Below are 15,898 nucleotides of genomic sequence, written 5' to 3'. Positions count from 1 at the left end.
CTAATTTGAGTCTCTGATGAGAAACTGACAGCAAAACTTTAAAAATATTCATGTTCTTTTAGCAAAGCTTAGGAGACGAATATGAACATTGAAGACCAACATTGTAAAATTAAGTTATTAATAGTAGCCCATCATCACACCCAACTAAAGATCAAACATACTGCAGTTTTAGCCTGAAAAAAAAATCTGACATTTGATGAATTTCTGAGAGGTAAGAGACAGAAAAAAAGTATATGGAGCAAAACCATAAATTTAATATTATCTTCCTACAGACATCACAAAATCTTTAAAATCATAATTTTTTCCTCATCTCCAGTTATCCATGTGCAGTTTTGGTCTTATAATCTGATTATGGCCTGTAATGTGATATGAGAACCCAAAATAAGGACGTGAGAGAGATGAAAAGTACACCTAATATTCTATCAAAAGAAAACATTATTGAATTTGTTTCTCCTTTCTACAAGCATGTTGTTCTTCCAACAAAATATTGTCACAGACATGTTCAAATTTCCAATACAATATACTATTCCAGGATGAAAGTCACTTAAATGGTTTCCTTTAACCCAGCTCTGCTTAATCTTATGCAGAGGATATTCCAAGTGTCAGAGAGATGGATTCATTCCTTTGTCAATAGTCAAGGATTAGTCAGGCAATGACTAATTTGTTTTAGAGTTTTTTAAACCACATTTACCTTTTAAAATAATAATAATCATGGACACAAAGGAACTGCAAGAATGTGAAGAGGAAGAGGGGTGTGTGTGGAATTTATAAGCACCATGATGGAATGGAAAAAATAAGTTTTCTTAGAGAAACAAAGTGGCCAACATACAATCTATTAATGTTTTGCAAGCTGCAGCAATTTAAGAAAAGCCGAATTAAAGGAGTCACGCTTTTCTTTTCTGAATTTAGGAATGAGAGTTGGGGTCAACAAAACTAAACTTCTTTTTTCTGGCAATAATTTTGTTTGCCAACCCAAAAAGATTCATCCATGGCTGAAACTCAAGAACAACATTTTAAAATGAAGACATTTTTGAAAGCAATGAATATGACTTAATAGTGGAGAAAATAAATATTTGTTCAGCCAGATCAAACAAGTTCTAGTATCTTTGAATTGTACAGTACTGTCATATAAGGTCCAGCAATTATTGGAAGGAGGAGTCTCCAATAAAGTTTTTCCATTAATCCAAGCATTTCAGAGGAAGAATCTGCTTTGTATGCACACAAGAACACATTAATTTGGTATTCTTATATGACATGGGCTGCAAACAGCATGAAATTCCAAGATGTCTAACTTGACTCTCAGATTTTAACATACCAAATTCTTTTCTGTGGCTTCCTGCCCAACTGCGCTGCATATATCACCAAAACTGGCTGCACAGACCTAAAGCAAAAGAAACAAATATAATGCTTGTTTGTTGATAACATAATGTTACTCTAATGTTGTGTTTCTTTATACATACATACTAACTTAATTATAGACCTTCATAAACAAAAGCTGAATGCTACACCACAAACATGCACAGGGGTGGGTCGTGGATGGGAAACTGTGTCATGATGGAAATGCTATGTTTTATGTTACTTGCTTCACAGGTCAAAATGGGATCACAGATTGATGGGATTTGTATCATAAAGTCAACACCTGCATGACACTTATTTGGATATAATCACCTTCTGTGCTTTTATCAGACAGTTCTTGTATGCATGTCTGTATGCATGTAATCTCAGTTAGCCCCATTAGAATATTTAGAGCAATAAGAGCTTAAATGGCCTTCAAGTGTGCATCAATTGATTTGTATTGGCTATGGTTGATTTTAGATGGGTGTCAGTTGTCAATTATACTTCATAACAGCCACTTTAATGAGAGTGGCAGTTCAAAATATAAAACAAGATATACTTGTTTTGTCATTTATATAAAAAGTTTAAAATATGGGGGGGGGGGTTCAATAGTACTTACAGGTTAAGTTAATTTAATTCCAAAATTTTATTAGGTATGTTCCAATGCAGATGACTAAATTAGTATAAAATCAACAAATGTTAACCTTCCGGACTTGAAAGAGTTTTCCATCACTGCAAAGCTCACAGAATCGAGGAAGCAGCAAGCGTTCAAGAGTAGATTTGTTCACCATAGATGCCATTTTGCAGATTATCTATTGAGAGAAAAAATCCTTTTTTTCTTCATTTTATCATTTTCTTTAGATTTTTAGCAATTCCATTTAAAAAATATATTAAAAGATGTAACTCGCTTGGGAACAATATTACAGTTCAAGAATAAAATTTATCAGGTACACAGATATTAAGGCATACCATCATGGAATCAGTTAGTTTTGAAATTGAACAATATATAAATACAATTTCTTTAAACAAATAGTGACTATATCTAGTTGATCTCATACCAGCTTTTCATCTCAAGCTTTAAGAACAGATACCATTCTAAAATCCAATTTTTAAAGATGTATGAAATTCGTTGAATGAAATTTTGAATGAGATCACTGCTGAGAGGGTAAGACACTAAAATAAATTGAACACATTCCTGTTCAAATGAAATAAAGAGAGATCAATATTTGGAAAACTGCTGAATAATATGCCAATAACAAAGGTGAAATTTAACTAATAACATTGTTTTACATAATTATATAAATATTAAAATTGATATCAATTCAGAAAAAACAATCACAATAAATATGCTACATACATTGACTGCCTCCACTTTGTATTCATCATCACTTTCTGGAGCAGAAAGTTCCAATAGAATTGGACACACCTTATTTTCAATATCATGTTGAGCAATAAGTTGTTGATCCAGTAATATTAGCAGTGAATCCTGGCTTGCTTTTCTCACCTAATAACGTGCAAAGGAGAAATAATAATATATTAGGGAATAATATTTTGTGACCAACATACGTGAATTTTCTTACAGAACACTTAAGTTCTATTGTTTTATCACAATAGAACTTAAGTGTTGCATTGCACAGTGGTTTTATGGGCACATATGTTTTATACATATGTTTTATCCTGGATTTTTGAGAGAAGGGCAGACAGCACATACTAATTTGGTTATATTAAGCTGAAAATTCTCAGAACACAATTTAAGTGTTTGTTTTAACCATAAAGACATATATGGTTTGACAGTTTGGTACTTATAGCTTTACTTCCTCTAGACCAGATATGTCAAACTCACAACGTCACGTGAATCGCGCCACATATCGGAACTTTTCCCCCATTGCCGGCAACGGGGTGGGCACGGTTTCCTTGTAACGCGCCCGGCCCAAGTTTGACACCTCTGCTCTAGACCTTGTCCATCCAATTCTTTAAGTGTAGACCTTCTTGCCAACAGAGGAGAGGTAAAAGAGTACGGAGATCGCAAGCAATGATTCTCTATTGCAATCATCATTTCATAAAACGAGGGGGGATGGGTCCCAAAATTAGACTGGCCTTCCATCAACTGTTTAAAAATGCAACTGTTCTGGATGGCCTTTTGGAAATAAATTACTAATGTCACACTTATGGTTTCATATTGTTTGAGTATGAACCGGCTTTATGTTTTTAATCTTATCTTGGAAGCTGTTGGTTCCTTCCAATAAAACATAATTAGGATTAAACACAGTTCATACAGATTTAGATATTATAAGGAATGGTTAATCAAGAATAGAAAGAAAAGTCTCTAAATGTCTCTTGATAGTTATGTCATAGGAGGATATGTAAATCACACTGCATATCAAGCTAAATCAGATATCTAACTGAATATTACAAGAAAAAATTACCACAACTGAGTGAACAACACATCCCATTCAGAAAACGATACCTGATTATTTGGATCTGTGAGGTATCTCACCACTATAGGCATAAGGTATTCGGAAAATGCTGCAGGGAAGTTAGGCCTACTCTCCTGTAGAAAAATGGCAATGGGTGGTATCTGTTCCATTAATTCTGTCCGTACAGTAGGTTCTAGAAATTAAAATTTTAAAAAATTTAAAAGATACTTTAAAAGATACTCCCATTAGCAGCTGAGAAGATGGATTTAGAAAGCCCACAAATAGTAACTTTCATTCACTGTTTCTCCCTGGCACTGACATTAAGTATGATGCCTCCAATAAGAAAGGCAGCATACAACCATCAAACTATTAAAAATAGTGTTCCATGCATTTTTCTAGTCATCTTTTAATACTATTTAATAAATTGATGGACATTATAATATCTGCTAGCTGCAATTTCTATAGTTTAACTAGTAATATAATGTAAAAAGTAAAGAAAGTGTAAAAAGTCTTCTATTGTTCAGAATTTTCATTCATTTCAATGGCTGATCCAATGCTAATTCTTTGAAGAAAAAAAAGAATTGTCTCTATCAATATTTTTTATATCGTGCATGATTATATCTCTAAACTATTCCCTCCTTTACAAAACTTCTTTTAAAGCTAAACAGCTCAAAATACCATAATCTTTCTTCACAAAGGAGTTATTCCTGTCCAATACTCTATGTGGTTGATTTTCCTTATGCTTTCTCCAGAAATATATCCTATCTGAACAGCAGTAAAACTGAAAATACTTTAAATGCAATTTATACTGCATTATAAACTGATAAAAAGTAGAAAAATAAAATAATGTAGTAAAGAAATATATGAAGAAATCACTTCTTCCTTTACCATAAGTATAAACAATTTTAGTAATTTATCACTTTCTCATAGTCTCTATTTCCCATGTCCAATCTCTTATCTATAAACAAATCCTTAAAACCTCATCAATTCAGTCCTAATGTCAACAAAGGTCCATTAAAAGTTACTGGAAATAACAACACCTCTATTTTAACTTTGATTAAACAAATCAACTTTATATTCTCTCCTTTTACTTTTAACAATCTTGATTTTTATACCCTACAAATAATGATTTTTTTTTTCATTTTCTTTTTGTCCCATGTCACAAAATTCTTCAAAGCTTTAACAAGACTCTCCTGTAAATCCTATAAAATTATCCAGGTCTTGGTTTGCTATTTGTATATCCCTTTTAATTATTAAGACATCAGCCAATTTGTTCTGAATGTCCAGTGTAACACCTTCCCCATGTTAATCTTATAACTTGTCATTTTCAAATCCACTTTCAGATCAGTCTCAATTTGTCAGGTAAAATTTATTCCTTTTCTATAACAACTTTTAACACAGAGACAGACACTCTTAAAATTATCTTTTACGTCCTTTGTTCCAAAACATCCTTCAGTATGTCCAGTGTTAAAATATTTTGCTTCATTCTATATTTGTAAGTTGAATATGAGTGTCTCTTTCAATTGTAATTTGTAGTTCCTTCTAGTTCAGTGTGGAAAAGTATTTTCCACAGGAAGGATTCCTTATAATTAATCCCAAAATCTTATTTCAAATTCATCTGGACTCTCGATCCATTTTTAAGGATCCCTTTGCTGTTTATTTTTTAAAAAGTCCATTTCCCAGTCCCTCAGAGATAAGAACCAATTTTAGAGATAATGTACATATTTTTCAAAAGACCACCATTTCATAATTCAGTTCCTTAAGAAGCTATAAGCAGAAACCCTATGGACCTAACATTGTGTTATTTATTTTAATGCCACCCAATTTTGACAGCTAAATGTTTTCAACACATTAGACACTGATACCCCGGTATGAGAGCATATAGAACAAAAACCAAGGGATACCCTTCGTAGTTCCAAATGTGTTTGTTTTTAGTGTGTCAAGAAAGCCCTTTTTTCTTGTCTAAAATCTTTGGAGATAAAAACCAAAAGAACAACAAAATCTCTTGAGATTTCAAGCAAAAATGAAAAAACTTACATTTGAAAATCTCAGGAGTTTAAAATTTTATTTTGGCATAATACCATTGCAGCCTACAAAACGGAAATGAATTATACAAATTATCATTGGGAATTTACCTTTTAGAGATGCTAATTGTTGTCATCGCAAATCAGGTAAAATACTTAATTCATAAATTTCTGCATTTGATGCCAATTGTCATAATGGCAAGACTGAGAAAGATTGCTTCTCAAAATCTGTAAAATCTGCCAGTGATTAGTCATAAACTAGATTTAATATATACAATTTACACTCAAATAGAGTAATACTGAGAATACATTTTTAATTAATGAGAGTATAAAGACCAGAAGAATTACCTGTATCTTCAGATAGCCGGACCATTATTGACATAACTGTCAAGAAATCTTCCTCATTATGATTGAAATCTCGAAAGACATCAAGTAGACCTCTGGTAATTATTTGTCTGCACGAGCAACAAATATACACATGTAGTTATTGTTTTGAAACATTAATTCATAATTATAGCTTTGTGAACAAACTAAGAACAGTATAGTATAATTCAACTACAGGTATATTTTACTTATGTTCAACACAGGGGGACTCTCCTGTAGGACTCATCCTCTTTTCCAAATTATTCAGAGAATAGATGGCAGAGGATAACATACAAAACAATACTGATTGAGAATATTTTTAAAGGCATTCTAAACTGAGAGATGGGAAGATAGCATCTAAAGTAATTGATGAATTCCAGCTTTTAGAGTATTTTTCTGCTTTCAGCATACAAAGGAAGGTAAAATTCGTTCATTTCAGCACACACTGATATGTACATATAAGTCACTGAACATGCGCATATAAGATCTAAACAAAAGAGATAAATAATTAAAGCAATTAAATGGCTATGTTACAAACAGAATTTTGTAATGATATTATTACTTTTCATAGCAATACTACCATAAAGTCAAAGCAATTTTTCCCATTTTGTTCTAATACTGCTATTTATTACCAAGAAAAGATGTACCATGGATATTCATCCATTATACAGGTAGTCCTTATTTACCAACTTTCTTATTCAGCAAGCATTTGAAGTTATAATGTTGAAAAAAACCTGTGACCAATCTCGCATTTGTGACTATTACAGTGTCCCACAATGACACAAGTGCCATTTGTGCACTTTGAAACTGGCTTGCGAGAAGCAGAGTTAATAGAGATAGGTCTCTATCATGATATTTTGCTTAACAATTGCAGTTTCAGTCCTTTTTTTAACTGAAGAGAAAGTGAGAACGTAAACCTGTTGTGGTCATGTACTTTTCACTTAGCAACAGGGCTGCAAATGCCAATTTTGATAATTAAACAAGGAATAACTGTATACAATTCCCTTCTTTAGATTCCTTACCTCGCCACATAGAAAAAAATCTCTAAATCCATGAATTTTGCAATATCAAAACTTTCTTTAATACTTTATTCAAAACAATGCATACATAATATGATCCTGCTCGAGCAGGGGGCTGGACTAGAAGACTTCCAAGGTCCCTTCCAGCCCTATCCTATCCTATCCTATCCTATCCTATCCTATCCTATCCTATCCTATCCTATCCTATCCTATCCTACCCTTTAAATACTTGGGCCAATTTTCATCAGCTCTAGAAAGCATAGCCAAAAGGATCTAAACAAAAAGTTATTCAAAATATCCAAACAGCATTACAGTAACTGACTATCTTAGTTTCATGAACATTTAAAGAAAGGCAACAAAACAGTAATAATTTCTATATTACCTGTTAAATATATTATCACTAAAAGCATATTTTTCTAAACGTCCAAGTGGAGTTAAGTTATCCTGCCCTGGAATGTCCAGGAAAGCAGTTATCCTCATGCTCTCACAATCTGGTCCATAGTCTTCAAACCCAACTTAAAAAAAAGAAAGAAAAATGGCATATCAGTATGAGAGGAAAGGGAAGGAAACCCAACACAATTTAATATATACATGCGCTCGTGACTGCATTTCCTTTATTTTGCTTCTATAAGTGTATGCTCACTTCCATAGCACAAAGCCATGCCTCAATAGAAAGAATTAAAAAGAAGTTAAATTTGTCAGGTGACATGCAAGAGCAGCAGTTAGTTGCAAAAGAGTGGCTTTAAGTAACTTATTTAAATATACTTCGTTTCAAAAACATAGGTTTTGGAAAATGCAGTTCACAATGGCTGTCGCAAGATTAATTGGCTACACAACTGCTACTGTAAAGCTGAACTAAAACAATCATTGAGACCAAAACACATATTTTGTCAAAAGTGATCATAAAAAGATAAATCAGGTGATTCAGGGACTGAAATCCAAAAGCAACTATATGGAAGGAAACTCAATATAATACTGAAAGTGGCACAATACAAGATTCAAAATCTTAAGACTCCCAGACAAAGTTTTGGATAAGTACAGTAACATTTTTTTAAAAAAAACTGACAAATTAAACTGTGAATAATTTATGTACGACATTACATAAATATTACATTACAGGAACATTCATAACACAAGATTTACATCTATCAAAAAAGCTCTGGAAATTTATCTGAACAAAACAGCTCCAAATTTGAGTAGATCACTTGAAAGTCTACTTCCTTCTCCTTAATTGGGGAAAAAAGAAACCAATTCAGATATTGACCATCCACATTATAATCAATAATCCACTACTACAGGCAGTTATAGATTTATCATTCCAGTGTTCCTAATATATAACGGAGGCTGGAGAGGATGCAGGAGGGTGTGTGAGAGACACCCATCTAGGTCGAGAACAATGGGCAAGAGGCATGGTACAGGTTGGGATGGTGCATGATAGATGCCACTATGACATGTCTAGCCAGATCTGCTTCTCTATCTGAGCAGTGGCGGTAACCAGGGAATACCTGCCTTCAATATTTTGAACATTGTAGGTGACAGGGCCGCATGCAACAGGAATAGGTTAGCGCAGGGGTAGGCAACCTTGGCTCTTTTATGACTCGTGGACTTCAACTCCCAGAATTCTGGGATTTGAAGTCCACAAGTCATAAAAGAGCCAAGGTTGCCTACCCCTGGGTTAGTGCATCAGCAGGAGGCCTGGTTTGTGTTCTGTGATTGTCACAAAACCTGCCATGTTTAGAGTGGCCATTTGTTTCTTGCAAGATGCAGTGAGAGTCAAAGAAACTGGAGTATGTGCTGTGTGTGTCACCTTTCAGCAGCTCCAGAGTTTTGTTCTGACAAAAATGTCTGACAAAAAAAAAAAAAAAAAGCAGAAGTTGTGAACTCTAAAGAGAGAGTTGCTCAGTTGTTGGTATTAAGAAACTGGTGGTGGCTGGAATGCAGATATCTTCCTTTCTCCCCTCCCCCCCCCCATTTGGAGACCAGGGAGATCATGATCTTCCTTGGGATTGTGGGTATAATTCAGAGCTCCAGCTATCAAAGTGGGAGCATGTTGGGTGGGGAAGGAAAATCTGCAATTTGAGACTGAGTACTGAGCATAAACATCTTCAAGATCTGATCTGATAGTCCACTTTGTTGGTTGTATTACCAGGTAATCAAATGAAATGTTTGACCTGAGGATGGAATGAGAGAGATCAGGAGAGGGCTGATAAGTGTGTGAAAGGAGCAAGTTTGATATTGTGACGGATAATGGACACAGAGAGATATGGTGGGACACAGGGAATGGACCAATCTTGGGGAAAATGGACTCAGCATGCTGTACTAATTTCACATTCCAGCCTCCTATACTAGTTCTCAAGGTCTGATCATTTGATCTTCAGTGGTCAGAATCCTTGGCAGCTGCTACTGAATTCCAGGTCATGATTTAATAGTGGGGGAGAGAGAGCCAAGTTGGTATATATTACAAAAACTTGGTTAGGTGCAAATGGCGTAATCCCTTCTTAGAAACCAATTGATTACAAGTATGGCATCAACTGGGACCCTAGGCAGGGGACAGGAGATGGAGTGGCCATTGTCATTCAAGAGACCTTAGTGATGTTTACAGGCACTGCCATACAGATAAACTGGGTATGAGATCCTGCTTGTATAGTTAGGCTCATGGGAACAGATGCTATCGCATAAACTTTCCTGCTATATAGTGGCTTGCCTACTGGAGCTCCTCCGTGCTGTGTGAAGTTGGGGGGGGGGGGAGAGTTGCCCAGGACTATGGCCCTGGGCTTGAAGTGAAAGGCATTTCAGGAGCTCATGACTACCATGGCAACTATGGACTTAACCCAGATTATTGACAACCATCCAACTTCAAAAAATGTAAGTGCAGAGAAACAATTAAAGGAGAGTTAATTGGACTCCAGTAGCATATAAATCTAACAATTACCATCAGCAGCCAGGCCCTCCAATAGCTGTGATAATATCACATTTCCATAACAACAATCTTATCAGTTAATAAGAGATTGGAACCATACGATTTGGTACCGAATTTAAAAACCTTTGTTGACTGATTAATTTAGAATCTGTATGTTTTCTCCCATACATACTGCAAATAGGAAACAGCATTGATTGTTTAATTTTTTAAAAGCCAGTAACTTTGCATTAGGTACAAAAAATTATAACTCAGTGGTATACAACTTCTAAAATTCAAACAAACAGAAACTAAATACAAGTAGTCCTCAACTTACAACAGTTCGTTTTGTAACTGAAGATACAACAGCACTTGAAAAAAGTGACCTATGACTGTTTTTCACACTTATGACCATTACAGCATCCCCATAGTTATGTGACCAAATTCAAATGCTTGGCAGGTGATTCATATTTATAACAGTTGCAATGTCCTTGGGCCATGTAGTCACTTTTTGCGACCTTCTGACAAGCAAAGTCAATGGGTAAGCTAGATTTACTTAACAACTGGGTTACTAATTTAACAACTGTGGCAAGAAAGGTCTTAAAATGGGGCAAATTCACTTAATAAGTCTCACTTAGCAAAAGAAATTTTGGGCTCAATTGTGGTTATAAAAAGTCAGGGGCTACCTGTATCCAGAATTATGGATCTCATCAACCTCTGCCTTATCACCTACTTTCAGTTCTATGGACAGATATGCCAACAAATCAGAGAAACTCCCATGGGATCATCACTCTCAATACTTACAGCAGAGACTATAATGCACTGTCTAGAACAGTGATTCTCAACCTTTCTAATGCTGTGACCCCATAATACAGTTCCCCATGTTGTGGTGACCCCCAAGTGGGTGTGGCCACCAATAAGAGGGAGTAGGAGAGCTAGGGAAAAGGGAAAAAAATGGCGGACAGCATGGTTTGGTGACCCCCGTGAAATGGTCATTCGACCCCAAATGGGGTCCCGACCCACAGGTTGAGAACCACTGGTCTAGAAACTACACCACTTCCACACATACAACCAGAAGTATGGATTTGGTATGCAAATGATGTCTTTGTCATAATAATAAAAAAAGGAACTAGGAAAGACTCATGAAGCAATCAACATCTTTAAAGGAATAAAATTCATACCCATTACCCTTTCTGGATGTCCTCATCACTAGAGGAAACAACAGCAAATTAGAAACACAATTCAGAAGTCTAGCACAGCACATAAATGAACACCAGAAGACATCATGAAAACTCCTTAATTTCACAATACATGGGCACACTTTCAGCTTGGAAACTGTGAACCTTCTAAACCATGTCAAATCCAAAAATGCCAGAAATTTGGCATTCAGACAAATCAGCCATCAATAGACATATAGAAATAAACCATATTACACACCATTCAAGAGACAACAAAAAGGGCGGGGGACACCAGAACACATCCTCTCCAATAGTCAACACCCAAATAAGCAGAGAGTGACACCAAAGAATTAAATAGAAAACAATAAACTAAACAAGGTAATACCAAGGAGAAAACCACACTCCCAGTAACACCAGGAGAAGCTACTATACAGGTAGTCCTTGACTTACAACCATTCACTTAATGATGCTTCAAATTATTGACAGACTCAAAAAGAGTGTTTTACTTCTGACCATCACAAAGACTGCACACATGGTCATAGTCAGATGATCACAATCTGGGTGCTTAGCAACCTATTTGCATTTATGATCTGTTTGCCAAGCACACCGTGATGATGCAATCACCATTCTGATATTCTCTGCCAGCTTCCCCAGAAAGTCAGTGGGGAAGCCAGCAGGAAGACTGCAAATGCTGATATTTGTGAAGAGAATTCCCTCAGTCTGGGGCTTGGGTGAAAGAGCTGCTTTCCAGAGAATTTCAGTTCTGTATCTCCTTGGATTTAAGGGGAGCTGAAATCCAAGCAGGATTTTCAGCCTGAGTGGAGAGGTTGTAAGTAGCATAATGTGCCTCAGGGAGGTGGCACTTCCAGCAAAACTCACACATAAGTGTCTCTCCACTGACAAGTGAAGTCAATGGGGAAACCAACAGGAGGTTGCAAATGGTAATACGTGACCATAAAACACTGCAACCACTCTGAGATTCACCTAATAGTATCAACTGGTTCTGTTATCTTAAGTTCATGCAGTCATGTGACATCACACCTTAAGATTGTGTCACCTAGTGATAGAGTTCCCAGTCCCAATTATCACTGATGAGCAAGGACTACCAGTATAGTCTGCTACACTAATATCTATCTAAACTGGAAATTTAAATGTATATTCCTATCTACAGACTTTTTTTATGAAACAATGAATACATCTTTCTTAAAATCTAAAGAGAAAGATGAGTCTGCAAGTTGAACAGTTCAATTCCAACTGGCAATTATGATCTGTGATAGCCTTGGGGTCTCAACTAAATACAGCTATTTAGTCATGTGGCAGAGTATGATTATAAATAGAGAACAAAACCATGGATTTTGAGGTTAGGTTAGCTAAATCCTATAATTACAGCCTATTTGTTACTATCAAAATGAACAGGATCCAAGAATCTTCAATTCACAAGATTCTCATTAAATCAGCAAAAATGAACAGGTTTTTTGTTGCAAACATGCTGTTACAAATGGAACAGGAAGAATCATGGAAAAATTCTATCCAGCTCTTCATATTTCAAGACAAGAAGTTCTAACTCCTTAAACTAAATGCAACTTTTTCTAAGAGCACACAGATGCTTTAAGGAGTTGTGAACAAATATTGTTTGTATTATGTGTTTTAAAGCAGGGGTCCCAACCCCCAGTCCGTGGACTGGCACTGGTCCACAGCATGCCAACAAGCGGGCCACACAAACAAACAAACCTCCATCCTTGGGATGCAGGCAGTATTCAAAACCATACCCTCTGGTCCATGGAAAAACCTTTCTCCATGGCACCGGTCCCTGGTGCCCAAAAGGTTGGGGACCTCTGTTTTAAAGCACCTTTTTGCCTTCAGATCTAAAGTACTGCATAGCATTGCCACAGAATTGTTTTAAAATAAAGTCCTTTCAAGTGAAAGAAAATTGATAATTTTTTGATAGAAGATACAGAGAGGGTAAGAGAACATAACTTAAAGCACAAACCAATAACTTATGTTAATATATGCAGAATTGAAATATGGAGCAAGTAATACAAAGCAGCTGAATTTTTGATAACTTACTACTGCAGCTAACATTAGAAACATTAATAGAAGGTTGAGAGAACAATTATGAGATCAAACTATAAAATAATAATTATTTCAAAGTAAACCCAATTAATTAATGGTATTTAAGTTAACATACACATAACTGAACTATGGAGCAAGTAATATAAAGCAGCTAAATTTTTGATAACTTATTACTGCAGCTAACACTGGAAACATTAGAAGGTTGAGAAAGTAATTATGAGATCAAATTATAAAAGAGTAAAATTAAATACTTGGTGATACCCTTCTCACTCTGTTTACATATAAATTTACATGTACATATGCATGCAATTGTGTGTGTTGCATATGTGCATAGTGTTCTAATTGCTTTAAATTAGGTTCTCTTAAAATGCTTCAGTTTGCAAAATATTGGGAGGCTAGGGTTTGCTTTGGGTGCCTTGTCTTCAAGCATACCCACAATGAGATAATTGAACCTTGTTTGTTTCCCTTCCCTATGCCATCTTCAAAATGAGAATCAGATCTGATGGCCAGAGCTCTGCATAGAAATCTCACACCTCTAGGTATGACTCTGCCTTGGAAGGCGAACACACTACAGAACCTGGAACTGTCCCATTCCTTTGCATTAAGCTAATACAGTAAGTTTGCTCTGAAAGGAGCACAAAGACAGCACTCACTAGTGACCCCCCCCATTTCCTGTCTCATGACCTAGAGATGAAACACATCCTTTGAGAACTTTGTCTTAAAGGATGTCTAATGTACACATTTTCTCATATAGAAAGAAATATTGTTAAGATGAAGTGTATTAGACAAATATGATCTGAACATAAAGTCTTAGTCATGCTTACAATATAAAATTTGACAGATTTTGATTTAGAATGTAAAATGTAACTCAAGACTTTTTCCACTATGTATTCTAAAATGATCTGTGATTAATATGTGTGTGTGTGTGTGCATGTGTGTGTATTCATTCATTCTTTTGAGAGCGGGCATGATTTTAATGTGTGCCAGTGTGTTTATAGAAAAAAATGACAATAAAGGTTATTTTAAAATTTCCTTAATTTACATTACAATGCTATATATTCACAAAAATCAAGTGTTAGTATTATAAAAATCAACAAAAGTTTCAAAAGCAAACTCAGTACTGATCTAACAAGGCTGCATTTTAATGACAGCACCTTCAATGTACAATTACTTCCTGCAAGTTTTTCTTTAAACTTAATTGATGCTGCAACCACTGTTTTTGCCAGTCACAGAAAGCAAAACAGAACCCAGTATGTAAAAATAGAGGTAGATTCTGTTTTGCAGCATGTGAGTATCCCAAATAAATGGATATTTTTTCCTTTTAAGTATTTATAGGATGACCCAAACCCTCTTTCACCTCTCGGCTTTAAAGCTAATACTATAGGATGTACACAAATTTTTGTTGTTTATTTAAAGGAAACTGGAAACTATACCAGTATTATAAATTAAAACATATCAGAATCTTTATTCAGATCTCTCAACCCTGCAAAAGATTAAGATGGTCTTTCAGATATGTGATTACTATCCCCAACATTTTCAGCAGACTAAGATTCATAGGAACTATAACTCCATGTATCTGCTCACTTAAGGCCCACCTTCAAAAAGCTAGGTTGCTCAATTAAGCCAATGACATTGACAGTTATGGATTTCAAACTGGAGTAGTCAACCTACACAAATCAAAAAGCCTCCAGTATAATTCAAAGCTACACTTTTAACATATAGCTTTTTCTACAAATAGCAAGTCTCCTAAGCTGAAGAGAGGAAGGAGCGACTTCCTAATCTTTATACTGTAATCCTCTTCGACCTCTCTGAGAGGGATTTTAACAAGAAAAGTCAGAGCTCCTTTGGGAAAGCCACCACCACGATTTCACTGCCATTTTCCTTTGTGTCCATGTGTTTGTGTGTTTTTTAAGAAAAATTTAAAACAAATTACTCACAATCATCTAAGTCATCCTGCAAATCCACAAAATACAAAGGGATCCCTACAAATGATGAAAACAAGAGTAAGAAAGAGAGAAGACACGCGGGGGGGGGGGTTGTGTTGCTGTTGTTGCTCCACAAGACCGGGGGAGGGAACGGGGGAAGGGCAGGCATAAAACAAACAAATGAAAGCCTGAAGAGCAGCGCATGAAACAGCCCCCAGACGCCACGGCACCGCCATCTTCAAACAGCCTCCGACCCCAAGCAGCAGAAGACCACATTTAAAGCTGGCGGAGGACAGCAGGGGACAGAGAGGGGTAAGCCGGTCGCCAGAAGCAGCCCGCGAAGAACCCCAGCCCCACCGCTTACCAGCCATTTTGAAAGGCGCATGGGTGGGGAGGAGACTGGGGCCCGGAGAGGACGGCCGAAAGGAGGAGCTGCCGGCTATCCCGGTCGCCTGGGGCAGCGCCCTGCCTCCGCCACTCGCCCGAAATCAAACGTCAAGGGCGGTTTCCATGGACCGAACCTCTTCCCCGCCGCTCCTCCTGGCCCGGGGTGCCGCCCTGAGGCAGAGCAATCGAATGGCGTTGCGGTGAGGACTGCGCGCAGCCGAGGCGCCTCGACAACTAGAGAGGCTACCCGCGCGCCAAGATGGGCGTTCCTTCCTTCCTCG

At 36.4% G+C, this 15,898-nt stretch overlaps 1 protein-coding gene across 3 annotated transcripts in view; it reads right to left on the bottom strand.

Moving 5' to 3' along the window:
• The window catches only part of LOC120296626 (serine/threonine-protein phosphatase 4 regulatory subunit 1-like), a 41,102-nt gene extending 25,218 nt beyond the window's left edge, over positions 1–15,884 (bottom strand). The window contains exons 1-8 of one of the 3 annotated variants that reach the window (XM_039318461.1): positions 15,595–15,884; positions 15,243–15,287; positions 7,541–7,673; positions 6,125–6,231; positions 3,803–3,945; positions 2,693–2,839; positions 2,040–2,147; positions 1,316–1,381 (exon numbers count right to left, since the gene is read on the bottom strand). In XM_039318461.1, the coding sequence (XP_039174395.1) occupies positions 1,316–1,381; positions 2,040–2,147; positions 2,693–2,839; positions 3,803–3,945; positions 6,125–6,231; positions 7,541–7,673; positions 15,243–15,287; positions 15,595–15,601 (756 nt within the window). In that variant the 5' untranslated portion in view covers positions 15,602–15,884. The remainder of the gene's footprint in view (positions 1–1,315; positions 1,382–2,039; positions 2,148–2,692; positions 2,840–3,802; positions 3,946–6,124; positions 6,232–7,540; positions 7,674–15,242; positions 15,288–15,594) is intronic. The other 2 variants (XM_039318462.1, XM_039318463.1) reach the window with 2 other exon arrangements.
• Between the last annotated feature and the right edge of the window lie 14 nt (positions 15,885–15,898).

The sequence above is a fragment of the Crotalus tigris genome, unplaced genomic scaffold, assembly GCF_016545835.1.
Source record: "Crotalus tigris isolate CLP2741 ecotype Arizona unplaced genomic scaffold, ASM1654583v1 scf7180000021368.232200, whole genome shotgun sequence".
Classification (NCBI taxonomy): Eukaryota; Metazoa; Chordata; class Lepidosauria; order Squamata; family Viperidae; genus Crotalus; species Crotalus tigris.
Note: the sequence above shows the minus strand (reverse complement) of the source record. Positions and strands in the feature narration are given on the sequence as shown.